The sequence below is a fragment of the Panthera onca genome, chromosome E1 (genome assembly GCF_046562875.1).
Source record: "Panthera onca isolate mPanOnc1 chromosome E1, mPanOnc1 haplotype 2, whole genome shotgun sequence".
Classification (NCBI taxonomy): Eukaryota; Metazoa; Chordata; class Mammalia; order Carnivora; family Felidae; genus Panthera; species Panthera onca.
This window is the reverse complement of record NC_138352.1, coordinates 16,989,841-17,013,911: the sequence shown is the minus strand read 5'-3', so window position 1 is coordinate 17,013,911 and position 24,071 is coordinate 16,989,841. Positions and strand designations below refer to the sequence as shown.

The window sequence follows — 24,071 nt, the reverse complement described above, 5'->3', positions numbered from 1 at the left end:
GGGAGGGACCGGCAGTCTGATTTCACAAACCCCTTGGGTGACTCTGCAGCTCGCCAAAGGGAGAGAGCACTCCGCCTGCTGGTGAAAAGGCCCAGAGAAGGGGGGAGTGGCGGAGAACCGTGTGGGATTGAAGGATGATTTCTACGGTGGTTGTTTTAATGTAAAAAACACTTGAGCTTTAAAAAAAAAACTTTTGTGTTGAAATAAAACCTTCAGGAGCTTGGGGCGCTCTGGTGACTCAGTCAGTTAAACGTCCGACTCCTGGGGGCGCCTGGGTGGCTCAGTCGGTTAAGCGTCCGACTTCAGCTCAGGTCACGATCTTGCGGTCCGCGAGTTCGAGCCCCGCGTCGGGCTCTGGGCTGATGGCTCAGAGCCTGGAGCCTGCTTCCGATTCTGTGTCTCCCTCTCTCTCTGCCCCTCCCCCGTTCATGCTCTGTCTCTCTCTGTCTCAAAAATAAATAAACGTTAAAAAAAAAATTAAAAAAAAAAAAAAACGTCCGACTCCTGATTTCCACTCGGGTCATGATCTCGCAGTGTGTGGGTTCAAACCCTGCCTCGGGCTCTGTGCTGATGGCTCAGAGCCTGGAGCCTGCTTCGGATTCTGTGTCTCCCTCTTTCTCTGCCCCTCCTCTGCTTGCACTCTGCCTTTCTCTTTCAAAAATAAATAAACATTAAAAAAAAAAAAGAAATAAAATATGCTTCCAGAAAAATGCGTGTGTCCTGCATGGAGAACGGGATGCATTTCCCCCATCGGCACCGTTGGGTAAGCAGTTGAGATTAAGAGACGGATCGTCACCAACGTCCCAGATCCCAGCGGCCCCTGTCCTGCCTCTCCCAGTCACCGCCTGCCCTGTGGTGGTCACAGCTCCTTTTATGTGTTCCTGCCCTTTATGTCATGGAAGCAGATAGAACGTGCTCCTTCATGCCCGACTCTGGCCCGTCACCGTGTTTGTAAGATCCAACTGACCTATCGCATCCACCCGAAGAGCGTTCAGTCCTGTGGACACACGGCTCGCTCTACCCAGAGGGCGGGTGTGACACGTCCCAGCGTGGGACTGCTCCAGTGTCTACAGTCCTCATGCCTGTCTGCTGGAGTCTCTGTGGTCTTGACCCTGTTGAAACATCGAGAAGGAACCAGTGGGGAAGGTCCTGAAGCTGCAGGACGGAAAGAACCAGTGAGGAGGGGTTCTGGGGAAGCCGGAGGCAAGAGTGGGGCGCCTGGGGCCAGTCGGGGGGGTCAGGGGCCAGTGAGTTGGGGGTCCCGGGGAAGCCAGAGGCAAGAGTGGGGGGCCAGAACCAGAGGCAGGGCCTGGCTTTGCCACTGCAGAGGGGAGGAGAGAGCCCAGCGCAGGTGGGTTCGCAGCTGGGGTGGCTATGAGGGGCTCCTGCCGTGGGCCTGGATTTGGGTCCGTGAGGTGGGAGGCAGGGTCACCCGCTTGGGCGCGTGGGAGGGTCGGGATGTGGGGCAGGGGAGATGGAGGTCTGAAGCGGTCACGGGAGACTGGTCAGCCCAGGTGACTTGAGAGCCGAGGCTGGGGTCCACCGCGCTCCCGCAGCACCTTCCGGGCCGTGCCAAGTTGCCCTGGAACAGGTGCTGGGGAACTCGGGGGCCGGGCCGCCGCCCCAAGAGGTCTGCGGTGCCACCTGCTGGGCAAGAGCCACATGACGCCCAGGGAGTCCCCTTCCCCGCCCCAGGGGCTCCTCCCCAGACAGAGAAATGCAGACCCCAGCAGAGGCCAGACATGTCCACACCGGGACCCGGTCACAGGCTGAGCCCTGACCCAAGCCACACCGAGTGCTGAACAGGCCAGGGGATCCCGTGGTTGCATCCCCAGAAAGGCAGGGGTCGGCGGGGGTCGGCGGGGGTCCTGGGTCTCCGGGCTGCGGCTGTGGCTCCCCCCTCACAGAGCTGCTCCCCCTGACGGGCTCCCCAGCCGCGAGAGCCCCCAGGCCCCGCGCCCTAGTGGAGCAGGCTCACGCGCAGCCTCCCTGGCTCCGTGCCCTGCCCAGACCTGTTCTAGAAACACACCACCCTTCCCCACGGCTGCCTCCACCTCCCACCAGCCAAGCGCAGGCGAGGCCGGGACTCAGCTGGGAAGGCCGGCAGGCAGGAGGGCTGGGGTGGCCTCCGCGGGGCCATGGAACCCACAGCAGGGCCCGTGCTGTACCGACAGCTGCAGCTCTGGGATCCAAGCTTGGAGTCCGGGCAGGAGGAGGAGGAGGAGGAGGAGACCTCGGAGCTGGTCGTTCCTGATCCCTGGAGGCCCCAGGACTCCTCTAGGTGAGTCAGGGAGGGGTCTGGGCACCCGGCAACTCGGGCCTGAGGCTGGTAAGTCCCTCCCTCTGGAGCCCCTAAGGTGGGGGCAGGTGTCGGACCGCCCCACGCCTGGCTCGGCTCCAGGAACTTTCTGGGTGAACAGGGGAGGAGCGGAGCTGCGGCCCCAGACCTGGCCTCCGAAGGGACATCTGTACGAGGCCTGCCTGGCCAGCTGCTCTGCCAAGGGCTCCCAGCCCCCACTCCTGGTGCACCTGCCAGGCAGGTTGGAGCCGGGCCGCACCCAGCTAGGCCCCGCTCCCCACCCAGCCAAGCCCACCTGCGGCCTCCCTCCTGCCTCTCCAACCTCCTCCCCAGGGGCTCCCTCCCTAGCTGTCCTCGGTGTCCCCAAGCTCCTTCCAATCGCCGTGTCTCGTCCACGCCCTCTACCGGGAGGCCTTTCTCCTTGGCAAAACTGTAGTCCTCACGCAAGTAAGACCAAGTTTTGGGGAAACGTCCCCTGGGTCCTCTCGGGGCTCTTGGTGGCCCTCCCGCCCCGGTCCTGGCTCAGGACACCCCTCTCTGCAGGGACGAGGCCGGTGGGCTGCCCGGGGCCTGGGCCCGCCTGGTCGCGGCCCTGCTACTCCTGGCCGTTGGCTTCTCCCTGGCGGTCGGGCGGCTCCACGCCAGCAGCGGCTCTGCGGCCCCTCCTCCCAGCGGGCACTCCCACCACCCCGGCGTGTACCACCACGGGGGCGTCGTCAGCCCTGCAGGTCAGAGCGGGGAGCCGCTGGGGGAGGGGGGACGGGCCGGGGTCACGGTCCCGGGACGGCCGCCCCCCCCGACGGTCTCCTCTTGCTGCAGCCACGTGCTCCCACCTGGGCCGAGAGCTGCTCGTCGCCGGGGGCAACGTTGTGGACGCCGGAGTGGGAGCTGCTTTGTGCCTGGCGGTGGTACACCCTCACGCCACGGGGCTAGGTCAGTGACCCACAGCCCCAGGTCTGCTCTTGGGCCCTGACCTCGGGGCTGCTTAGTGGCAGGACCTGGGACTCAGGCGGTAGCCCCAACCCTGGATCGTGGCCCCGGCTCCCACGTCCGTGTGGTCTTGACCCCCGTCTCCAGGCCTAGTGAGCAACTCCTGACCTCAGGCCGAGTCGGTGACCCTTCACCTGGGCTACCGAGTCCCCCTGACCCCCGTGCCCTGACTCCCGTGTGACCCCTTCATCTCCTCCAGGTGCCACGTTCTGGGGCCTCTTCCACAATAGCACCTCGGGCAGTTCCACTGCCCTGACGCCAGGTCCGGCCCGGACGCTGGCCCCCGGCCTGGGGCTGCCGTCCGCTCTGCCGGCCCTGCGCCTGCTGCACGCACACTTCGGCCGCCTGCCCTGGTCACGCCTGCTGGTGGGCCCGGCCACGCTGGCTCAAGACGGCTTCCTGGTGGATACAGCCCTGGCCGGGGCCCTGGCCGCCCGGAGCACGGAGGGCCTCTGTCCACTGCTCTGCCACGCCGACGGGACCCCGCTGGGCCCCGGGGCCCGCGCCACCAACCCCAAACTGGCCGCCGTGCTACGCGGGGCGGCACTGGCCCCCACCCCAGACCTTGCCGGGGACGCCCTGCTGAGTCTGCTGGCCAGAGACCTGGGGCTGCGGGGACCCTCGCCTGGGCCCGGGCCCACCCTGGAGCCAGCCCTGCAGCTACCTATGCCCCAGGGCATCCTGTCCACCACCCCCAGCCCCTCAGCTGGCCCAGAACTGCTGGCGAGGGTGGAGGCGGCCTTGCGCTCTGGAGGGCCCAGCCCTGACCCCTGCCTGTTAGTCCCACGAGCTCCCGTGACCCCCGGGAGCGGCGTCCTGGCCACCATAGACAGCAGCGGCTCTGTGCTCCTCCTCACCTCCTCACTCAACAGCTCCTTTGGCTCTGGACATCTGTCCCCAAGCACCGGGGTTCTGCTGAGTGACCTGGTGGCCGAGTCTGCAAGTGGGGGCTGGGCTTGCCCCCTCGTCCTCCATGGTGGCTCTGATGACACAGAGGCTGATGTGTTGGGGCTGGTGGCCTCAGGAAACCCCGTAGTGGCCAGAGTCACGACTCGTGCCCTGCTCAGTCGCCTGGCGGGGCCCCAAGCCCGGGCCCAGCAGCAGCAGCAGGGACCAACACAGAGCCCTAGCATTTGTGGTCAAGGGACCCTGCTCCAGGTAGCTGCTCACGCAGAGCATGCTCACGTATCCAGTGTCCCCAGTGGCTGCTGCACCTTCCAGGGCTTCTAAGTGTGGGGCAGTGGCCAGCAGGGCGTGGACCGGGTGGGGGGTCTCCAGCCTGGAGGCAGGGACAGAGCAGGCCCAGCAGTGATGAAGTGCATACAGAGCACACTGCCAGCTCAGGCCCACAACCTCTGGCCTGGATTGGAGTTAGTCAGTTACCTGGACTGGAGTTCTGGCTCTTTTTTTTCAGTTAAGGAACCCAAGGACAATGAGGAAAGAGCCCCAGGCCCCGGGGCCAACCCTGAGTTCAGATCCAGCCCCTGAGAAGGACAGGTAGAAAGACGCCAAGCCCCTGTCTTGGCTCCAGTCCCCACGGGCAAGGCTGGCAGAGCCCGGGGTACTGCTGGCCTCTCTGTCCTTCCCTTCAGGCCACCCTCTGCTGATCTGTGTCAACGGGGCTGGAAACAAAATAAAGATCAAGTCTCCTGGATGCCTTGTGCCATTCCTGTTCTTAGTTTCCCATCAGCCTGTGAAGTGTTCGGTGTGGCGGCTTCCCCCTTGGGCAGCACAGCTGACCTGCACCCAGACAGGCAGAGGCTGGGCCCTGCCTTTCAGCTTTCCCCTGCTCTGCTCACCTCGGGCCCCCTGGGGCACCATGTTTTCATCTCATTTTCCAAGACAGGCAGCAGGGGTTGAGAGGAGGAACAGAAGATACCCTAGGGGCCTGGGTCCAAAAGTGGCCGCAGCTGGGGTGTGGGATTTGGCTGGGGGACGGAGCGGGGCGGGGCTTGGCCCTGACATTGCCTGCCTCCCACGTCCCCCCAGGGATGGGGTCCCTCGGGACTATAACCCTCTAGAGACAGCTTCTCCAGGCCAGAAGCTGGGGAGGCCCTCTGTATTCCCGCCCGCCCTTGGAAAAGTTATGTCTGATTTTGTAGAACCCTTGATCAGCAAAGAGAATCCTCCCCCAGCTCAGTGGATGGTACCACCATCTACCCAGCTATTTTAGCCCCAAACCTGGCATCGCTCTCTTTTCTGCTCCCCCACATCCATCCCTCCTTACCAGCTCCAAATTAGCTGGAATCTGACCTCATTTCATATTACACTGCGGTCTGTCTCTAACGGTTCTTCCTGCTTCTCCCTCGGCAATCCGACAATCCATTCCCCACGTAGCCACAGAACAATCTTTTAAAAATGTAAATAGGATCAAGGCTTGCCCTTGCATAAAACCCTCCGACAACTTCCCATCCACGCTCCGATTAAACCCAGTAGCGAAAGAACCCCCCACCCCCCACCCCGGGCCGGGCTGGCCCCGCCCCCAGCCGCCATAGGCCCCGCCCCTCCCGACGAGACCCCGCCCCCCGCGGCCAGTCCAGTGCGCACGCGCGGCGACCTGACCCGGAAGAGGTCGTCTTCAGAGCCCACGTGTTCGAGGAGCATGGCGGAGATGGAGAGTCAGGACGTCGCCGAGCCCATGGCCCCCGGGGAGGCGAGCGAGAGCGGCGCCCGGCCCGCCGACCGTGAGGGCCTTTTGAAGCACAGCCGCGAGTTCCTGGACTTCTTCTGGGACATCGCGAAGCCTCAGCAGGAGACGCGGCTGGAGGCCACGGAGAAGCTGCTGGAGTACTTGCGCGCGAGGCCCCAGGTACGGTGGCGGGGCCCGGGGCAGGGGGCTGCGTGCCTGCGGCGGAGAAGCGGCGGCGGCGGCGGCGGCGGGAGCTGGGCCCGGGTGCCCCGGTGAGCGCGCCCCGAGGGGCGGGGGTGGGCCCGCGCGGGACGGCTCCACACTGGCGGGTGTGCTTGGGTCCGCAGGGAGCCGAGATGAAGTACGCCCTGAAGCGCCTCATCACTGGGCTCGGGGTCGGGCGAGAGACCGCCCGGCCCTGCTACAGTCTGGCCCTGGCACAGGTGAGGCGGTGGCTCCTGGAAGGGCCCAGCCGTGCTGGTCGGAGGCTGAGGGGTGAGGAGGGCAGTGGTCTGAGCGGACGCTGGGGGCGGGCGCAGGGGGGGGGTGGGGGGGGGGGACCGGGCTGATGTCCTCACGTGGAGGTGGAAAGTGCCTCAGCAAGGCCCGCGTACAGAGAAGCCCGGTCAGGTGGAGGAGGATGGTAAGTGGGTTGGCCAGCCCCCCGGGGTGCGTCTGCTGGGCATAGTCAGCTCTGGGCTGGGTTCTGACCTGGGCAAGGCTCAGGGCTCTTTTCAGCTGCTTGTAGGCCACCCCTTGAGGAACGTGGGCAATGGGCGGGTGGGGGGCAGGTGCGAGGGATAAAGTTCCAGTCCTTTAGGAGGGTCGTGGGGGAGCTCAGAGCAGGCTGTGGAGACAGACTGGGAGTCTCAGGCATTCTAGGCTCCAGAGGAGGTACTTCCTGAACCCGGGGTGGTCATGAGGCAGGGAGGCAAGATTCTGGTTCATCTGAGCAGCGGTGCTCCACACGAGCACTCCTTTGGGGGGGGGGGGTGCAGCAAGCAGTCTCAGAGGCAGCCTTGGGGTGGGGGCAGGGGCCCAGGTCCTCTGGGCCGAAGCTGAAGGGAGTCGGAGAAGGCTGAGGTCTGTTGGGTGGGGCTGGACATCCCCCGACCCCTGTCGCGACCCCCCTCTCCTGCCAGCTGTTACAGTCTTTTGAAGACATCCCCTTGTGCAGCATTTTGCAGCAGATACAAGAGAAGCACGACCTGCAGAAGGTCAAGAAGGTGAGAGTTAGCGGCTTGAGGGGGATCTCAGCCCCTGGGTGGGGACACTGGGCCCTTCTCACTCGCACCTGAAATTCTTTTCCAGGCGACGATGAGACCTGCTCTGTTCGCAAACCTGTTTGGGGTGCTCGCCCTCTTTCAGTCAGGCAGGCTGGTGAAGGTAGGAGGTTTGGCGGGGGACTGCACTGGTGGGGAGTGACGGGGGGTTGGGGGGACAGCGGCACGCCCTCCTCATGCCCTGTCCCCTCTGTGGGCGCCAGGACTCAGAGGCGCTGATGAAGTCGGTGAAGCTGCTGCAGACCCTGGCCCAGCACCACAACCACCTGCAGGAGCAGCCCCAGAAGGCCCTGGTGGACATCCTGTCGGAGGTACGGGCTTCACAGCTGCGGGGCCTCGGGTAGCGCTCCCTGGTACCCGAGCACAGAGAGGAAGCATCAGAACGCCCTCGACCAGCATCGGCCTGCAGAGTCGTGAGAGCGTGCAACCTGACGTCGATTGGGATCTGTATCAAAAAGCGAAACGGGAGCGAGCGTAGTTGAGTGACGTGTGTTAGTGAACCTAACGTGTTCAACGTGTTGTTTGAGCACGCCATCAGTGCGGAAGGTTGCAGAGGTATCTTACGTTCTCCATCGAGTTTCCGGAATCCAGCACGTAGGTTATGCTTAATACGCGTCTCCACTTAGGTCAGCCCGTTCTAAGAGCCCAGGGGCTGCCGTGTTGGACGGTGCGGTTCTAGAACAGTCCCTGGCGCGTGGCAAGTATATTAAACGTGCTTGCCGTTGTTGTTTTGGATAGAGCTGGCCCCCCAGGTCTCTGCTGCCCTGCGTGGGACATGGAGGCGGGCCAGTCCCTGGAACTCTTTGCTCCCGAGGACAAGACAAAGACTGGCATAGCCCTGGCCCCAGAGCTGGGAGGACCAGGCTTCAAATAAATCTCAGCTGTCTACTCAGGGCACCTTGTATAACAAATGAGCTAATTCAGAAAAAAACAAGGAACAATTATGAGGGCCCTCAATTAGCGTCAGCTGGGTAGTTGTTAAAAACCCAGTGTCCTGGGATTGGGGGTTTGAGCTTTTTTTTTTTTTTTTTAAATTTTTTTTTAACGTTTATTTATTTTTGAGACGGAGGGAGACAGAGCGTGAACAGGGAAGGGGCAGAGAGAGAGGGAGACACAGAATCTGAAACAGTCTCCAGGCTCTGAGCTGTCAGCACAGAGCTTGACGCGGGGCTTGAACTCACAGACCGTGAGATCATGACCTGAGCCGACGTCGGACGCTTAACCGACTGAGCCACCCAGGCGCCCCGGGGGTTTGAGCTTTTAAACACCTGGTACTGGTGCCGATGCCTCGTGGTGGGTTGTGGCTGCGCCACCTCAGACTGGCACTGTGTCGGGGCCTCACGGGAGCCTGGCAGGTGGAAGGGGGAGGGCAAAGGATGCTGGGAGGGGGGGCCCCTCCCCCAATCCGCGCCTCCCGTGCCCAGGTCCCAGAGGCCACGCTGCAGGAGATCCTGCCGAAAGTCCTCAGAGCCGACCTGAATTCGGTGCTCGGCTCCCCCGAGCACCTAGAGCTCTTCCTCCTGGCCCGGCAGAAGGTGCCCCGCAAGCTGGAGGAGCTGATGGGACCAGTCAGCCTGTTCTCGGATGAGAACGTCCCCAGGTACGGGGGGGAGCGGGCAGGGCAGGCAGGGCGCTGCCCCTGGCCCCGCACAGGTTGGTGGTGTGGATGGGGTGCTCCTGCCGTCTGAGTCCCCTCACCCCGTCCCCAGACTGGTGAGCGTACTGAAGATGGCCGCCGCCTCCGTGAAGAAGGAGCGGAAGCTGCCGGCTGTTGCTCTGGACCTGCTCCGCCTGGCGCTGCAGGAGGGCAAGTTCCCCCGGTTCTGGAAGGACGTGGTGGAGCAGGGGCTGCTGAAGAAGCAGTCCTGGCCAGCCAGGTGCGCGTGGTGCCCGTCCTTGCCCCCTCCCCTGCTTGTGGGCGGGGCGGGCTCGGGGCCCCACGTCCGCCAGGGCGGCTGGACTCTGACAGGCTCCGCCGTGCACCCCGCAGCTACCTGTGTTTCCGCCTGCTGGGCGCAGCCCTGCCCCTGCTGTCCGCAGAGCAGCTGCCCCTGGTGATGCGGGGGGACCTGATCCGGCATTTTGGGGAGCACATGGTCACTGCTAAGGTGGGTATTCCACCCCCCCCTCCCCCCCCCCCCGGCAGCCCAGCACTGTCAGCAGGGGCGGGGCACCGGGGTTCCTGGTGGGGAAGAGGGGCAGGCCGCCTCTGGGATCAGCCGGCTTCTGGTTTGCTGCAACATCCAGGGGTCTTCCTGCCTCAGTGGTCTCGCTTGGGAACTGGGGTTCTCTTCCCTCTGGGTGATGGGAGCTACCTGAGTTCCCCCAGGCCTCCCCCTGTGAATGGAGTTCGGGCAGGGTCGGTTGTTCGGGCCTCAGGCCCCTCGGCAGAGGCACGTGCAGCCCTCAGCCCCCCAGGCCTCCCCCACCCCGGCTGGGGAGAGCCCTTGTCCCCCACTGGTGTGCCCCGCACTAGGCCCAAGCAGCGGACGGGAGAAGCAGGTGCCGATTAGGAGTTCGGGGTCAGGAGCCAGGGCTTGTCTGCTGGCCAAGAGCAGAGGAGTGGCGTCCCCCTCGGCCGCTGTGAGGACAGTAGGGGGAAAGCCCACGGAGGTTACCGCGCCAGGTGCCCAGGAGGTGCTGCTGTGGTGCAGTCCTCCCCTCCGGACCGCCAGCTTCATGCTTCTATGGGGGCGGGCCCAGCTCCAGAGCGGAGGGCGGCCCACGTCCCAGTGCAGACGGTTGTCAATGTGACACGAATGTGTTGTGCACCCACGAGGGAAGTGCTCAGTTTTGAGCCCCACGGTGACAGCTAGGAGCTAGAGAGCTGGGTGTGGACCCAGGTCAGGTTGGTGGCCCAGCCTGGACTCTGCTACACCCTCGGTCCAGCCTGGACAACAGCCCGTCCTGGTGCAGTGAGAAGGGGGAAGGAGGGGCCTCCTGGGGCCGGGGCCCTCGGATGGGGCCTGGCTGTGTGTGGGGAGGAGGCGTGCCGGGCCTCAGGCGCGCCTGTTGGACGAGAGCTGTGGGACCCTCCTGGCGGGTGACCCCAGTGTTGGGCCTGACTCTTGCAGCTCCCAAACCAGTTCAAGTTTGCTCCGGAGATGAACGAGTACGTGGGTGCCTTCCTGGAAGGCTGCCGTGCTGACCCCGAGCGGCAGTTGGCGGTGGTGGTGGCCTTCACCTCTGTCACCAACCAGGGCCTTCCTGTCCTGCCTACCTTCTGGAGGGCTGTGCGGTTCCTGAGTCCCCCCGCCCTCAAGGGCTACGTGGCCTGGCTACGGACCATGTTTCTCCAGCCCGATCTGGACTCCTTGGTGGACTTTAGCACCAGCAACCAGAAGAAAGCCCAGGATGCTTCGCTGCACGTGTGAGTGGCCCCGCTGAGCCCAGAGCTCGGGCCCAGGCCCCGGGTGGGGGCGGGGAAGAAAGGGCCGCAGCCAAGCCATGGCTCCCAAAGAAGGCCTCTGTTTCCCCTTGTTTTCCCTGGGCGGGGGGGGATGTTGGTCTGTCTGCGGGGAGGGGCAGAGGAGGACCGTTGTGCTGTCTCTGAGTGGCTCCCTACCTGGCTCTCCCCCACCAGGCCTGAGCGCGCCGTGTCCCGGCTGCGGAAGTGGCTCATCCTGCGCCTGGTCAGCATCGTGGACACCTTGCACGTGGAGAAGGAGGAGGATGTGATTGAGGAGGTGGCCAGGTGTGAGCAGGCTCTGTCCCCAGCTCCCTGGAGGGGGACCAAGAATTGGGTCTTCCTGGAGCCAGAAGGCTCGGGTCAGGTCGTCGGGTGGAGGCAGGCCATTCTCGCCCCTTAGGCGGAGGGGGTTTGGGGAACATCCTTGAGAGGCCCTGTGAGGAGGGGACCCAGGGAGTGTGGAGCTGGGGGGCCACAGGCGTCAGCGATGTCAGGGAAGCCCCCCGCACTGGCCTCGTCTGCCGCCTCACGCAGCCCTCGTTTGCAGAGCCCGTGCTGTGACTTGGCGGGACGTAGCCGCGGGTCCGCCTCCGTTCCAAGGGCCAGATCCTGCTTCTGTTCCCAGTTCAGGCCCGGTTGTGTTCAGCGGGAGGTCCAGACTTGGGAGACGTTCTCTCTGCCACCAGGCCCTGGGTGGTGCCCTCGTGGGAGGGGGCCGCTGAGACCTGTGCTCCCCCCGCCCCCACAGGTTTTGCTTCTTCCACTCGTTCTTCGAAGCGAAGAAGCCCACGTCCCAGATCCCAGAGACCGAGCAGCGCTTCTCCTTTCCTCTGGAGGGTCGGACGCGGGAGGTGGTCGGCAGCGCCTTCTTCAGGTGGGCGGCTGCGGAGAGGGCAGGGCGGGCAGGTGGCCCCGAGAGCCCTCGGCCCGGCTGGTGACCCCGGCCCCTGCACTCCCCCAGCCTGCTGCAGACCCTCAGCACCCAGTGCAGGCAGGCGCCCGAGCAGACACAGGACAGCCAACCCTGGACCTGCCGCCTGGTCCGGTTTGCAGACTCGCTGCTGAGCCACAGCCGAAACGTGGCCGCCCTGACGCCCTTCACGGCGCAGCAGCGCCAGGCCTGGGACCGGTGAGGGGGTGGGGCTCCCCGGGGGGGGCCGGTGGGACGCCCTGGGGTCCGGAGGGCGGCGGCCTGAGAGCGTGCCCGGCTCCCCCCAGGATGCTGCAGAGTGTGCGGGAACTGGAGGCCACCTCCTCGGGGGCCAGGGCCAAGGCCGCTGCCTTCCAGCACCTGCTTCTCCTGGTGGGCATCTACCTCTTCAAGGTACGGCACTTGGGGTCTGGGGCACCACGGCTTTCTTCCCGACGGGGCTGGGGGCGGGGGGTGGGGGGTGCTCTGGGTGGACCACAGCCCGAGAACAGTCGCTCCGTCCACCCCATGGCCAGTCGTGTCCTGAGCTCTCCGTGCGGCGTCTCTGATCTGTGACCCCCCCCCGCCCTGCTGACTGGTGGGGCGAGTAGCGCTCAGGCCACACACACAGCTGTTGGCGGGGGTTCAGATACCAGGTCTGACCGCACGGCCCCCCCCAGGCCCCCCGGCATTGCCTCACTGAGCAGAGGTGGTGGGCGTGGAGGGGAAAGTGCCTCCTTCCCGGGAGGGCCCGACTCTGGGCAGGCCTGTCCCCAGGGGCGCTGCTGTCCTCTCTGATGCCCGAGGACAAGGTCCCGCCTGTGCTCCTGCAGCCTCTCCCGCGGGAATCCAGGGTGGCCGGTGGGGTTAGCGTGTGTTCCTGTCGCCGCCCAGCCCGCGGTCCCGTGCCGTGTCGCTGTGTCCCCACGTTGGTTCTCGTACGCCAGACCGAGGTGTCTCTAGATCCAGCGTTGTCTCCCTTTCTGTGCCAGCAACTCGTGACCCTCCTGCTTCCTCTGGTTTCTCAGGAGCTTTTTCTTCCCAGGCCACGGGGTGGGGTCGGGGTTCCTGCCTCTGGCTGCTGGGCTGTGGTGGTGGTTTCTGCTTCCAGGCTGCAGACGCTCTGAGCGTGGCCCATAGGCGAGTTGTGTGTGTGCGTGGTGGCCACGGTGCCCCTCGAATGCATGGCAGCAGGGGCCCCCCTCCCCCCGCTGGTTACGGGACACGCTAGACGCCTGCCCAACCCCAGGGCCTCTTAGCTGGACGAGGAGTGAGGTGCATAAAGGGCCGGGTGTTGGGCTCTTGTCTGCCTTTCTGGTACCACAGTCACACTGACCATCTCGGGCCCCCCCAACTCACTGGGCAGTGGCTGCAGTCCGGGCTTAGCCGGGCAAGTGGGGTTCAACTGGATTTGAATTCGCTCAGGTTAATGAATTTGGGTACTTTGTAACAGTGTGGAGGTAGGCGCGGGAGGAAAATCTAGCTTTGGGGATCCAGCTGGGACAGGTTTGTGGCGACCCTGAGCTGGCTGATGTCGCCAGACTCCATGGCTTCATGTGGCTCCCGGGGTCCCGGTGAGGGACTGGCTGAGGCAGGCTGGGGGGGCCATCCAACACCAACTGCTCGCGCTTGACCAGCCCCTCCCCTGGCTCGACAAGGCCTGGAACGGGCCCGGTTTCTGATTCTGTCCTCGCCCTGCCACAGTCCCCCACAGAGAGCTGTGACCTCCTGGGTGACATCCAGACGTGCATCAAGAAGAGCCTGGGGGAGAAGACCCGCAGGACCCGCTCCAAGGCCACCAGTGGGTCACTGTCCCCGGGGCAGGGGGCGGGGCACGAACCATGAAGGGGCGGGGGGGGGGGGGGGGGGGGGGAGGTGGCGGGGCCGGCCCAGGCTCAGCCTGTCCCGTCTGCAGACCCCCAGGAGCCACCGTGGGTGGAGGTGCTGGTGGAGATCCTGCTGGCCCTCCTGGCCCAGCCCAGCCACCTGATGCGCCAGGTGGCCCGCAGTGTGTTCAGCCACATCTGTTCCCACCTGACCCCACGTGCCCTGCAGCTAATCTTGGATGTAAGTTGGGGCCTCTGGACAAATGGGTCCCGGGATGGGGCCTTGCAAGCGCCAGGCTGCATCACGGCTGCCCTTCTGTCCCGTCGGTGTCACTATAATGTGTTCAGGCCGCCACTGCACGAGGCCGTTCCCTGGGGTGCACCGAGGGGCCCTGGGTGTGGGTGCTGGGCGCGTGGCCTTCTCTCTCGGGCCCCGTTTTCCTTCCTGAAATAGGGACCTTTTGGCCCAGACCGCACAGGGTGTGGCTGGAGGTCTGGGGAGGTTAAAGGCTCTGCGACGGGGCGGCCGTCTGGGAATCCCTGCAGGTGCTGAACCCCGAGAAGAATGCGGACGAGGACAGCGTGGTGGTCACGGACGGCTCGGAGGAGCAGCTGGAGGGCGCAGAGGTGCGTGCCGGCGTGGGGCCGGGTGGGGCGGGCGGGTGTGTAGACGCGCGTGGGAGACCGGAGGTACAGCACGGCGGCCCCCGCAGGACAGGAGCTCCGACGGCGAGGATGACAGGGCCTCGGCCGGCGAAGAGGACAGTGGCGATGACAGTGACGACGACAGTGAGGAGGAGGACCGCGACGCGGACGTGGACCAGGGCTTCCGGGAGCAGCTGATGGCGGTGCTGCGGGCGGGAAAGGCGCTGGTGAGCGGCGGGGCGGGGACGTGGGGGGGGGGGGGGGGGCGCCGCGTCCGTACCCAGAGGCCAGCCGCTCACGGGCGTCGTGCCTCAGGGCGCGGTGGACGGTGAGGACGACGACGACGGTGATGAGCTGGGGGACGAGGCCATGATGGCCCTGGACCAGAACCTGGCCAGCCTCTTCGCCGAGCAGAAGCTGCGCATCCAGGCCCGGAAGGACGAGAAGGATAAGCTGCGGAAGGAGAAGGTTCTCCGGCGAGACTTCCAGATCCGGGTGAGCCCCAGAGCCCCCGGCGTCGCGCGGCCCGCCCTCCCCGCGACGTCGCTGAGCCCGCCCCGTCCTGGCCGCAGGTCCTGGACCTGATCGAGGTGCTGGTGACCAAGCAGCCGGAGAGCCCGCTGGTGCTGGAGCTGCTCGAGCCCCTGCTGGACGTCATTCGGCGCAGCATGCGCACCAGCAGCACCAAGCAGGAGCAGGATCTGCTGCACAAGACGGCCCGCATCTTCACGTGAGCGCCGGCCCTCCCGCTCGGCTGTCCCGCGTCCCTCCTGGCGCCCGCTCTTTGCCGGAACCGTGGTCCTGGGGACCGCTCCCTGCCCTCGGGGTCCCCACATCAAGGAATCAGACCGATGGTGCAGCAGTGACACCCGGGGCTGTGGCAGGGGGCGGGTGGGAGGCCGGAGCACGGAGGGGTGGGGCCCAGGGGCCCCTCTTGAGGTACCAGGGAACCCTTGCCGGGAAAGGGGTCCTCGGGCCTGGAGGCCCCAGGCAGGGCAGGAGAGGTGGTCTCTCGACAGGAGCTGGTCACACACAGGTGGAGGAAGGCCTGGTGGCCCGGAGCCCATCAGCGTTGGGGGTCCACAGAGCTGTTCTCGTCAGCAGGAGCTCCCGGGGGGATAGTTTGCATTTAGGAAGGGACGATGAGTGGGTGGGTCGTCCGGAGCAGGGGGCCCAGCAGGAGAGACGACGGGGGGGGGGGTGGGGGGGGTGGGGGGGTGGTGGTGGTGCAGACCTGCCTTCCGGAGCAGAGACGCGGCCTACAGACGCGAGATGCCGAGCTTAGGTCACAGAGGAATGGGGGAGAGCAGGACAGACAGTGCCCCAGGTGACGCTTCCTGGCTGTCCCTGCCACCTGTCGGGGCAGCGCTGAGCTGGTTGAGTGACCTACTTCTCTTCCCCCGAGGACACCGACCCTCACGTTAGAAAGGGCTCAGGGGCCGCTGTCCCAGGAGGGATGGGGGCAGACGGGAGACGTGGACCGGGTTTCCCGTGGTGCAGCCTTGTCCCCGGGGGCTGGTTTCTCTGGCTCGTGTTTGGTAAATGCAGGTGGCCCTGGGCCGCCCCCTGCAGCTTTGGTCGCGTCCCTGTTCTCGGCAGGGAGGGTGGCGGAGGTGTGGTGACCGGCTCTCCCCCCACGGCCCCACAGACACCACCTGTGCCGCTCCCGGCACTACTGCCACGACGTGGGACGCCTCGTGGGGACCCTCTATGCCCAGGTGGAGCGGCTGGTGCAGCAGGCCGGCCGCCAGGCCGACGCCGCCGTGTCCCTCTACTATTTCAACGCAGCCCTGTACCTGCTCCGCGTCCTGAAAGGCAACGCTGCCGGCAAGCCTGTGTGCAAGGCCCCCAAGAAGGAGAAGGCCGGCTCCCAGCCCAAGGGACCCGAGGTGAGTGGGCCCCGCCCCGGAAGTCGCAGCCCACGACGCACCCGGGCAGCCGGCCGGGGCCGCCTGCCCGTTTCACAGATGGGGAGTGGAGGCCACGACTCCCGGGGACCCAGCTCTCAGCCTTCCGAAGGCGGTCCGGGCTCTGCCCCGTACCGGGGACCCTCTGCCCCGCGTCACACGGGCTCTCTCTCGGGTGGCCCAGGCTGCCGGCGGCTTGGATTTGAGCCTCGTGACCCCGATCTACTCATCGGCGCTGACCTCCTTCCTGACCAGGCGCAACAGTCCGCTCACCGTCACTATGTTCCTCAGTCTCTTTTCCCGGCACCCGGTGAGCATAGGGGCCGGCCCGCCCCCGGGGCCCCTGCTCAGCCCAGGCCCCACCTCACCGGCCTGTCACTTCCTCCATAGGTGCTGTGTAAGAGCCTGCTGCCCGTCGTGATCCAGCACGTGACGGGCCCAGCGCGGCCCCGCCATCAGGTAGGGACTTCCCAGGTCCCGGCCCCAGGCCTGATTTACCCCCCATGACTCACCATTGGCTGGGTGTTTGTGAGGCCCAGGAAGTGCCCGGGCCAGGGCAGGCCCACCCCTGCCCCTTTGACCTGGTCGGCCCCTGCCCCGCCGTGTGCACGGTGTCACGGGGAGAGGGGAGGCTTTGCTCCCACCACGGCCACATCCGTGGCCTGAACCCTCGGGCTCCTCCACACACACACTCTGACCTTTGCGGCCGAGGCCCCTAGCCGTCCCCGGGCCTGGATGGGTGGGACAGGGGCTTGTGAGCCCGGAGGAAGATGGCCCTGAGCGAGTGAGAGGGCCGGGTGCTGTCCCAGCTGCCCCCTCTGCCACGGGGGCCGCCTCTGCTCCTGGTGGGGGCCGGGCCCAGGTGGCTGCTGAGGCCAGGGCCGCAGGACCGGGCAGGTGGGACCCGCAGCAGTGGCTTCTCAAGCTCGGGGCCTGCACGCTGAAGCCCCCGTGACCACATCCCCCCCAGGCCCAGGCCTGCCTGCTGCTCCAGAAGGCCCTGCCCACACGGGAGCTGCGGGTGTGCTTTGATGACCCTGAGTGGGAGCAGCTGGTCAGCCAGATCCTGGCGGAGGTCACGGAGGTGAGGGCCACGGGGTGGGGCGGGGGGGGGGGGGGGGGGGGGGTGGTTGCCGCCCACATTCCCGTCCAGGGTAATTTTCTGGGGCCCTGAGCCTCGGGGTGGGGGGGTCTGGGCTGCCCTGCCCCCAACCCCGAGACCTCCCCTCCCTCGGGGTCCAGCGGGCAGTCCTGCAGAGCGGCTCACCTGGCCGCCTCTTCCCCTAGAACCTGCGGACGCTGGGTGAGGCACAGACCAAGTCAGAGCAGCAGAAGGAACTGGCGTCTTTGGGGCTGCTCAACACCCTCTTCAGGACCATTCACCAGGAGGTGGGGGCGGGGAGCGTGGGCAGGGTCGGGGTGAGCCGAGCTCACGGGAGGACGTGAGGAGGGTCCTGGCCAGCACGTTTCTGGGCCTGGGGAGGGGTGGGCCTGCGAGTGAGGCGCTTACGGGCCGCCAGGAGCTGGGGGTGAGCGGTTCCCCAAGTCCAGCCCTGGGGGGTGGGGGGCGGGGGAGGGTCCAGGAGTCCTTCGTGAGGGTGCTGGTCAGAGCCCACAGGCAGGGCAAGCTGGCAGGGCATCTCGGGGAGCAGACTCCTGGGCCAAGGCTGCGCAGACCACAGGTGCACCCGGGGGGCAGTGGGTTACAAAATTAATCCATTCGCTGCGTGGCGGGGAGGGCACAGCGGGGCTCTGGGCAGAGAGGCCTGAGGGGGGTCGAGGAGGGGTGGGGCCTTCTGGCTGCGGGAGGGGGCTCTCCTTCCCTCCCAGGTGACGGAGGCCCGATGCACAGGCAGGAGGGGGGGCAGGACTGGGGACCCAGAGCCAGGCAGAGGCCCTGCCTCCCGTCACCTTTGCGGCCACCCTTTTCCCTGTCCCCGCAGAAGCTGACCGTGGACTTGACCGCCGTCCTGGGCGTGCTGCAGAGCAAGCAGCAGAGTCTGCAGCAGAGGGAGTGTGCGGCCGGGTCCAGCCGCCTCTACGACCTCTACTGGCAGGCCATGAAGGCGCTGGGAGTCCAGTACGTGCCGGGAGCGGGGGGTCCCTCCTGGGGCGCGTGCCTCAGGGTGGTCCTGGCAGGCCACGAGGGCCCTCACAGTCCAGTGGGGGCCCGCGGGACCCTCGTAGTGTGCGTTATCCCGGGGGGAGCTTTGGGGCAGCATTCGTCCCTCTGTTCCACAGGGGTGGGGTCCCTTCTCTCATTTTGCTCCCTTGCAGGCGCCCCAAGTCAGGGAAGAAGGAGGCCAAGGAAGTCCCCAGTGTCACGCAGAACCCCGTCAGCACGAAGAGGAAGAAAAAAGGATTCTTGCCAGAAACAAAGAAGCGCAAGAAGCCTAAGTCAGAGGGTCCCGCGCAAGAGGAGGGTGCCAGGCCTGCAGCCGCTGGTGAGCAGCAGCCCCCCAGCACAGGCAAGAAGAGGAGGAACAGGAGGAAGGCCACGGTGCCCGCCCAGGCCCAGGCGAAGCAGAGGCCGGCCCCGGCCCCCGCCGCCGCCCTCACAGGCCCCGGCACCCCCGCCAAGACCCCAAAGCCGAAGAAAAAGCGGAAGCTGTCCCAGGTGAACGGGGCCGCTGCCGTGTCCCCCGCGGAGCCTGCTGGCAAGAAGCAGCCTCAGAAGGATCTGCCCGAAAAGGGGGTCTCCGGCAAGTGCCCACAGTCCGCGCTGCCGCGGAAAAAGGCCAGGTTGTCTCTGGCCAGCAGGAGCCCCAGCCTCCTCCAGAGCGGGGCCAAGAGGAAGAAAGCGCAGCTCAGGAAGGCCCGAAAGCCCTGAGCGCGGGCCCCGCCCCAGAGACCCCAGTGTTTTCACCGTGATCTTCACAAACGAGCCGGAGGGAGCGCGTGGGGCCCCGTGTCCCCCGCCCCCGGGCTGCTCTGCTGGGGGAGCCGGCGGGCCATGATTTAAATAGGTTTATTCCTTCATTTACAAGAGGAATATATTTGGTTTTTCTCTTAAGACTCTGAGATTCACAATCAGCAGCTCTAAAAAATAAAGGAGGAGTTTGGCTTCCGGAAGGAAGAGGAGGCGAACTTGGACCTGGTTCTTGTACAACAAGAAAACATCGCTGGGGCCCCGGTTGAGGCTGGGGTGGGAGGCGGCCAGGCTGGTCTTTGGGGGTCCCACCCCCTCGCAGGTACCCCAGAGCTGGGTGAGGAGCGGGTGCCTGCCAGCTTGCACACACTGAAGCCACGCCGGCGGGAACTACGGGGCAAAGCGTCGCCTAGGCTGGCTCTTGGGGTCTCCTACCCGCCACCTTGATTCCAGCCAGTGTGCGGGGAGCGTGTGTGGAGCGGGGGCAGGGGTGTGCAAGTGCACGTGGCGGGGGGGGGGAGGGGCGCGGTGGGAGTGGAGGTGCCCTGGGCACCGTGGGCACAGGGTGTGCGGTCGGGTCTCCGCCTGGGTGGCCCTCACCTAGGAGACCGCCAGGCCGAGCACCAGCCCCGGCAGCAGGGACCAGTGCCCTCCGGAGGGTCGTGCCCAGTGCCCAGCAGCACCCTGAGGTCAGAGCCTGAAGCTCCGCCCCGAGGCCTGGGCCGCCCCTTCTCCGTGCAGTCCAGGGTCTCCAAAGCTGCCACGTGGGAAAGTCCAGCCGCCCAGGACCACGTAAGGTGGTGACGCCCCAGGCTCTCCCCACAGACGCGCTGGGGGCTGCGTCCTCCCTGGGCCCCAGCGGCTGGGAGTCTGTCCGTCCGTGCGGCTCCCCCACACGCAGCCTTCCACGTCAGTTGAGGACGCGGCCTCTTGGTGCCACGGCCACTCGGCAGGCCCGCACCAGAGAGGGTGGGTGCCCAGCCTCGGGTCACATAGAAAGCTTCGCGTCAGCCCGGCAGGGCCGGGATGCCCTGGGACGCCTCCCAGGTAGGGCGACGGCACGGTCTCTTCGCCATCCTGGGGGCACCTAGAGAGAGAAGCCAGGTCACGGGCGGGGCTCCCTGCCGTTTGAAGAAAGAGGCCTTTCTCAGGGCTCTGGGGGCAGCAGGGGACATGGGGGTGGTGACCCTGGATCCTGCACTGCTGGGAAGCATGGCCCCTGGAGGCCAAGCCCAGGGTGAGGTCAAATTCGGAGTCACCAGGCGCTGGGAGGGTAGAGCAGGGGCTTTCTGCCAGTCCTGGCCTGGACCCCCGCCCCCCGAACCCACTGGTCAATTCGGGCAACAGTTCTAGAGAAGCAGGCCAAGCCCAGGGTCAGTAGAACGTGCCCAGGGGAGGAGGTGCCTTTGGAGAAGCTGTTCCTGCTTCCAGAACATTCCCCAGGGCCCTGCAAGGTGCTCCCTGACCCCGCCCCACCCCCCAGGGGCCCCTCCACCCGGCTGCACTCACGGCCTCAGACTTTGACGGGTGCGGGTGGCATCGCCAGCTGGTTCACCCTGGGGGAGAGACGGGCGGGGGTCAAGGTGGCGGATCAGCTGCGGCCGGGCCCGGGCACTGCTCTGGCGCATCGCATCTCGGGGGCCGGCTGGCCGGACGTGCCGGGCAGGGACCTCGTCAGCCCCAGGGGAAGGTGGGAGAGCCCAGGGGTGGGGAGAGAAGAGGCAGGAATGAAGAGGAAAAGAGAGAGAAGTCAGAAAACTGGAGGCGGAACTGCGGGCACCCCCCCCCCCCCAACACTCCCCCCGGCCGCCCACCCGGCCCACTCACTGCTGCTCGGCCTTGGCACGGTCGCCCAGGAAGAAGAGGGCCGTGGCCAGGAAGAACATGCCGCCCAGGACCACCACGAAGGGGCAGAGCATGAGGGCGTAGCCCAGGCTCAGGAACTCCCAGAGCGGGGAGTCCTTGGTGCTCTGGCGGATCAGGTCGGAGATCTGTGAGGGCGGGGGCGCGTCAGGGGGCGCCTCCCGAAGCCGCCCCCACCCGGCCTCGCCCCTACTCACAAAGCCGATGAGGTAGGGGCTCCCGGCGTCCCCCAGCAGGTGCGACGTGAAGCTCTGCAGAGCCACGGCCGTGGCCCGTCGCGTGGGGATGACCACGTACTGTGCGAGAGGCGGCAGGTCAGAGGCCACGTCCCCGGGGCCACCGCATCCCCCTGCCCCCGCCCCACGCCGGAGGACAGGCTGCTCGAGGTTCTGCACGGGGCTTGTGCTGGGTGCCGTGGTCCTGGGAAACAGGCCCACGGGCCGCGGCAGCGCCGGGACCAGAACCCTGGCCTTGGCCGTGAGCTGAAGGCCACACGGGTTTCTCCCCAGGAAGACCCAGCAAGGCCCAGGCTGGCAGGGGAGGGGGTGAAGCTGGTCTGCCTGGACCGGCCTCCACTCCCACCCACTGGTGCCCCCAGCTCCCCAGGCCAGAGCCCAGCTCCAAGTATGCAGAGCTCCCCCTGTCCCCGCAGCGGCCACGCCCTCGGGGACCCTTGTAACAGGGCTGGGGGAAGGGCAGCTGCATCCGATGGGATCGCGTGGCCCCGTTTCCAGCACTGATTAGTCATGTGGCTGTGACACTTAATAAAATGGGACGTGATTTCCCTGGGACCCAAACCCTGCCTGCAGCTGGGGCCGCCCCTGGGGGGCGGAGGCAAGCACAGGGGTCCTGCCCAGCACCAACAGCTTCACCTCCCCCCTGCCACCTGCCTGGCTCCACGCTGGGCCACGGGGCTGCGTCAGACCCCCCCCTCCCCAGCCCCGTGTCCCCCGGCCCACCGATGGAGGTGGAACAGGGCAGGCTTCCTGGAGACCCGGCAGGGCCCCCGGTGGCAGGCAGACTCTGATCTCTCCGGCTGTCCCGTATCGTGGCCCCAACCCCCACGTGACCCCCAGGAGGTCTGCCCTGGCGGCTCCTGGACTCTCCCCACTGTAGACCCCGCGTGCCCTTCTCCCACCCCTCCAGGCCCTGGCTGGGAGGATCCCTGGGAACAGGAGCAGCGGTCACCCTACCCCCAAACCGCCACCCCTCAGAGACGGCAAGTTAGCAGGGCCGCACCCCCTCCCGGTTTCTCCAGGGACACAGCCCCCGCCACTGCTCAGACGGCCCTTTGTGCCCGGCTGGCTGGTCTGGAACCCATTGTTGGCCCTGTGAAGACGGCCTCTGTCCACCCGGCCCAGCCGCCGGCCCTCGGGCAGGCGCGCCTGGGACCCGAGCTGGGCTGGGAGGGCAGGGCCCGTGGAGCTCAGGCCGGGGGAGGGGGCTAGCCTGGCACTGCCGGCCTCCCGGCCATGCCGAGCCTGCACACGTCCCCCTCCCCGCCAGTCCCACCACGCCCGTCCCTCCCGCTGGCCCAGCCCCCGGTTTCAGCCCCGAAGCCTGATCCCTTCCCTGCCTCCAGGCCCACCTTCCCCGCCGGCCTGGCTTCCTGCCCACCCCCCACCAGCCCCTCTGGCCTCCCGTCCCTTCACCGCCCTCTCCAGCTGCCCCCGGAGACAAGAGGCCCGGGTTGTCACGAGGGAACTCTGTCTGCCTCACCATGAGGATGTCCGCGGTGATGGCCCAGTTAGAGAACAGCAGCGTCTCCCCAACAAAGATGCAGACCTGCCCAGGAGAGACCGGGCAGCCGTCAGGGCCCCACCCCCACCCCCAGCAGCCCCACGCTGTCCCCAGACCTGCCCAGGAGAGACCGGGCAGCCGTCAGGGCCCCCCACCCCCAGCAGCCTCAAGCTGCTCCCTGCACCCTGACTGCCAGCAGGGAGCCCCCCCCAAGCCCCCACACCCCCCTTGGGGCCCCGCATCTCTCAGCAGGAGAAATTCCTCAGGCTCAGAGCAGTTGACAGGGTCCAGGAGGACCCCAAGGCGTGCCGGTGGCCTGGACAGGCCCCGGAGGGAGCAGGGCAGGCAGCGGACTTGAGCCCCCCCCCCCGCCCCCAGGGGAGGGGGCCCGCTCGCCCCACCACCTGCGCACCCCCGTCACACTCACGTAGGCACCCACGATGCTGCTCTTGGCAGCCACGAAGATGAGGCAGACGAAGATGGCGGAGCCCAGCATGCCCACGGCACACACCAGGGGGTCGGCCCGCTGGGTCCGCAGGCGGCACCATCGCGTGGCTCCCGCCCCCGTGACGACACCCAGGAAGCCAGTGAAGCAGGTGATGGCCCCGAAGATGAGGCTGTGGGGACAGAGGGCAGGAGCCGTGGGTCGGCCGGGGGCAAGGCTGGTGGGGGGCGGAGGGGGCGGCGCTGGGCACGGCTACCCCCCGCCCCCGCCCGGCCCTACCTGTCCTTGGCCCCGCACGGCGGGCTGCTGCACGTGTCTGCTGTCTTCTGCACGACCTGAGCTCGGTGCAAGTACAGCGGGATCCACATGCCCAGGGCCCCTGTGGCGAAGGACACGGCCGACGTGGCCAGGGAGGAGAAGACGTAGCTGCGGCTGGGGAGAGGCCAGGACGTCACGCTGAGCCAGGCTCCCCCCGCCCCCCACCACCCCCAGCAGCCCTCCCCGCTCCCCCTCAGGCTCAGGCTGCTGGGATAAGCATCAGGGGCCCCAGTGAGCACCTCGAGCAGCAGGGAGCAGGGGGGCCGTGCTGCAGGGAGGGGCCCCGCCCCTCCCCCCCGCCCTGCCAGAGCCCCCCCCCCCCCCCCCCCCACCGCCGGCAGCACTCACTTGCGGATCAGGGCCTTCATGTCTCGGAGCCACGAGGTCCGCACCTTGAGCTGCCCCCCGAGCTGGTCAGCGTGGCCTCTCTTGGTGGCCGGGACCAGGATCAGGATGAGTGTTCCTGTGATCATGCCCACGATGGGGGACACCTGGTAGGGCAGGAGTAGGTCAGGCAGGTGGGGCCCCAGGGCCCAGGGGGCTGTCCCTGTTTCGCCAGGAGCAAGCCCCCAGGAGGGCCGGGGTGGGAGGGGGCGGAAGGAGAGCGAACTGACCACCGGGCGGACGAACACGTGGAAAGACAGCCTGACAGACTCTGGAATCGAGGCTGGGGCCTGGGGGCCGGGGCTCTGGCTGCCATGAAGCCCCAGCTAAGGGATCGGGTGGGGGAACAGAGCCGCCACGGCCCCGGGCCCTTCCGGGTGGAGGAGGACACCCTGGCGGCCCGCATTCCAAGACACCAGCCCCTCCGGCAGCTGGAGCCCAGGGAGGCCCGTCCCCACCCCCGCGAGCCCAGGGCGGAGGGAGTTCCTCTCCATGCGCCCCGTCAAGAAATTCCACGGAGGCTGCTTCCTTCCTGCTTTTGAGGAAAAAACACT

At 66.7% G+C, this 24,071-nt stretch overlaps 3 protein-coding genes across 7 annotated transcripts in view; 2 read left to right on the top strand and 1 right to left on the bottom strand.

Moving 5' to 3' along the window:
• The first annotated feature begins 1,745 nt into the window (after positions 1-1,745).
• Positions 1,746-4,935, top strand: GGT6 (gamma-glutamyltransferase 6). The gene is made up of 4 exons (XM_060647659.3): positions 1,746-2,281; positions 2,843-3,027; positions 3,119-3,232; positions 3,489-4,935. The coding sequence occupies exons 1-4, from the start codon at positions 2,139-2,141 to the stop codon at positions 4,517-4,519; spliced, it is 1,473 nt and encodes a 490-aa protein (XP_060503642.2). The 5' UTR covers positions 1,746-2,138; the 3' UTR covers positions 4,520-4,935.
• Positions 4,936-5,856: 921 nt separating this feature from the next.
• Positions 5,857-18,985, top strand: MYBBP1A (MYB binding protein 1a). Its single transcript, XM_078437944.2, has 26 exons — positions 5,857-6,098; positions 6,266-6,361; positions 7,061-7,144; positions 7,230-7,304; positions 7,405-7,512; positions 8,626-8,801; positions 8,911-9,078; positions 9,192-9,309; positions 10,276-10,571; positions 10,785-10,895; positions 11,359-11,484; positions 11,572-11,739; positions 11,829-11,934; positions 13,225-13,321; positions 13,436-13,587; positions 13,893-13,973; positions 14,060-14,218; positions 14,307-14,486; positions 14,564-14,721; positions 15,640-15,880; positions 16,083-16,208; positions 16,289-16,357; positions 16,869-16,982; positions 17,186-17,287; positions 17,842-17,978; positions 18,176-18,985. Exons 1-26 carry the CDS (start codon positions 5,892-5,894, stop codon positions 18,726-18,728), a joined length of 4,008 nt encoding a protein of 1,335 aa, XP_078294070.2. The 5' UTR covers positions 5,857-5,891; the 3' UTR covers positions 18,729-18,985.
• Positions 18,851-24,071, bottom strand: part of SPNS2 (SPNS lysolipid transporter 2, sphingosine-1-phosphate) — a 29,605-nt gene continuing 24,384 nt past the window's right edge. For 2 of the 5 annotated variants that reach the window (XR_013552151.2, XR_013552150.2), the window contains 8 exons: positions 23,482-23,624; positions 23,095-23,247; positions 22,798-22,987; positions 22,350-22,415; positions 20,828-20,926; positions 20,595-20,758; positions 20,277-20,437; positions 18,851-19,854 (listed from right to left, as the gene is read on the bottom strand). Coding sequence is in view for 1 of the 5 variants with exons in the window: in XM_078437946.2 (XP_078294072.1) it covers positions 20,281-20,323; positions 20,595-20,758; positions 20,828-20,926; positions 22,350-22,415; positions 22,798-22,987; positions 23,095-23,247; positions 23,482-23,624 (858 nt within the window). In the remaining 4 variants the exon portion in view is untranslated. The remainder of the gene's footprint in view (positions 19,855-20,276; positions 20,438-20,594; positions 20,759-20,827; positions 20,927-22,349; positions 22,416-22,797; positions 22,988-23,094; positions 23,248-23,481; positions 23,625-24,071) is intronic. The other 3 variants (XR_013552148.2, XR_013552149.2, XM_078437946.2) reach the window with 3 other exon arrangements.

Excerpts from the sequence above, each read along its gene's own strand:
- GGT6 (XM_060647659.3), top strand. The coding sequence starts at position 2,139 with ATGGAACCCACAGCAGGGCCCGTGCTGTACCGACAGCTGCAGCTCTGG. Across the intron at positions 3,028-3,118 it reads GGGCGTCGTCAGCCCTGCAG|CCACGTGCTCCCACCTGGGC; the intron begins GTCAGAGCGGGG and ends CTCTTGCTGCAG. Across the intron at positions 3,233-3,488 it reads CCCTCACGCCACGGGGCTAG|GTGCCACGTTCTGGGGCCTC; the intron begins GTCAGTGACCCA and ends CATCTCCTCCAG.
- MYBBP1A (XM_078437944.2), top strand. The coding sequence starts at position 5,892 with ATGGCGGAGATGGAGAGTCAGGACGTCGCCGAGCCCATGGCCCCCGGG. Across the intron at positions 10,572-10,784 it reads CAGGATGCTTCGCTGCACGT|GCCTGAGCGCGCCGTGTCCC; the intron begins GTGAGTGGCCCC and ends CTCCCCCACCAG. Across the intron at positions 10,896-11,358 it reads GTGATTGAGGAGGTGGCCAG|GTTTTGCTTCTTCCACTCGT; the intron begins GTGTGAGCAGGC and ends CCGCCCCCACAG.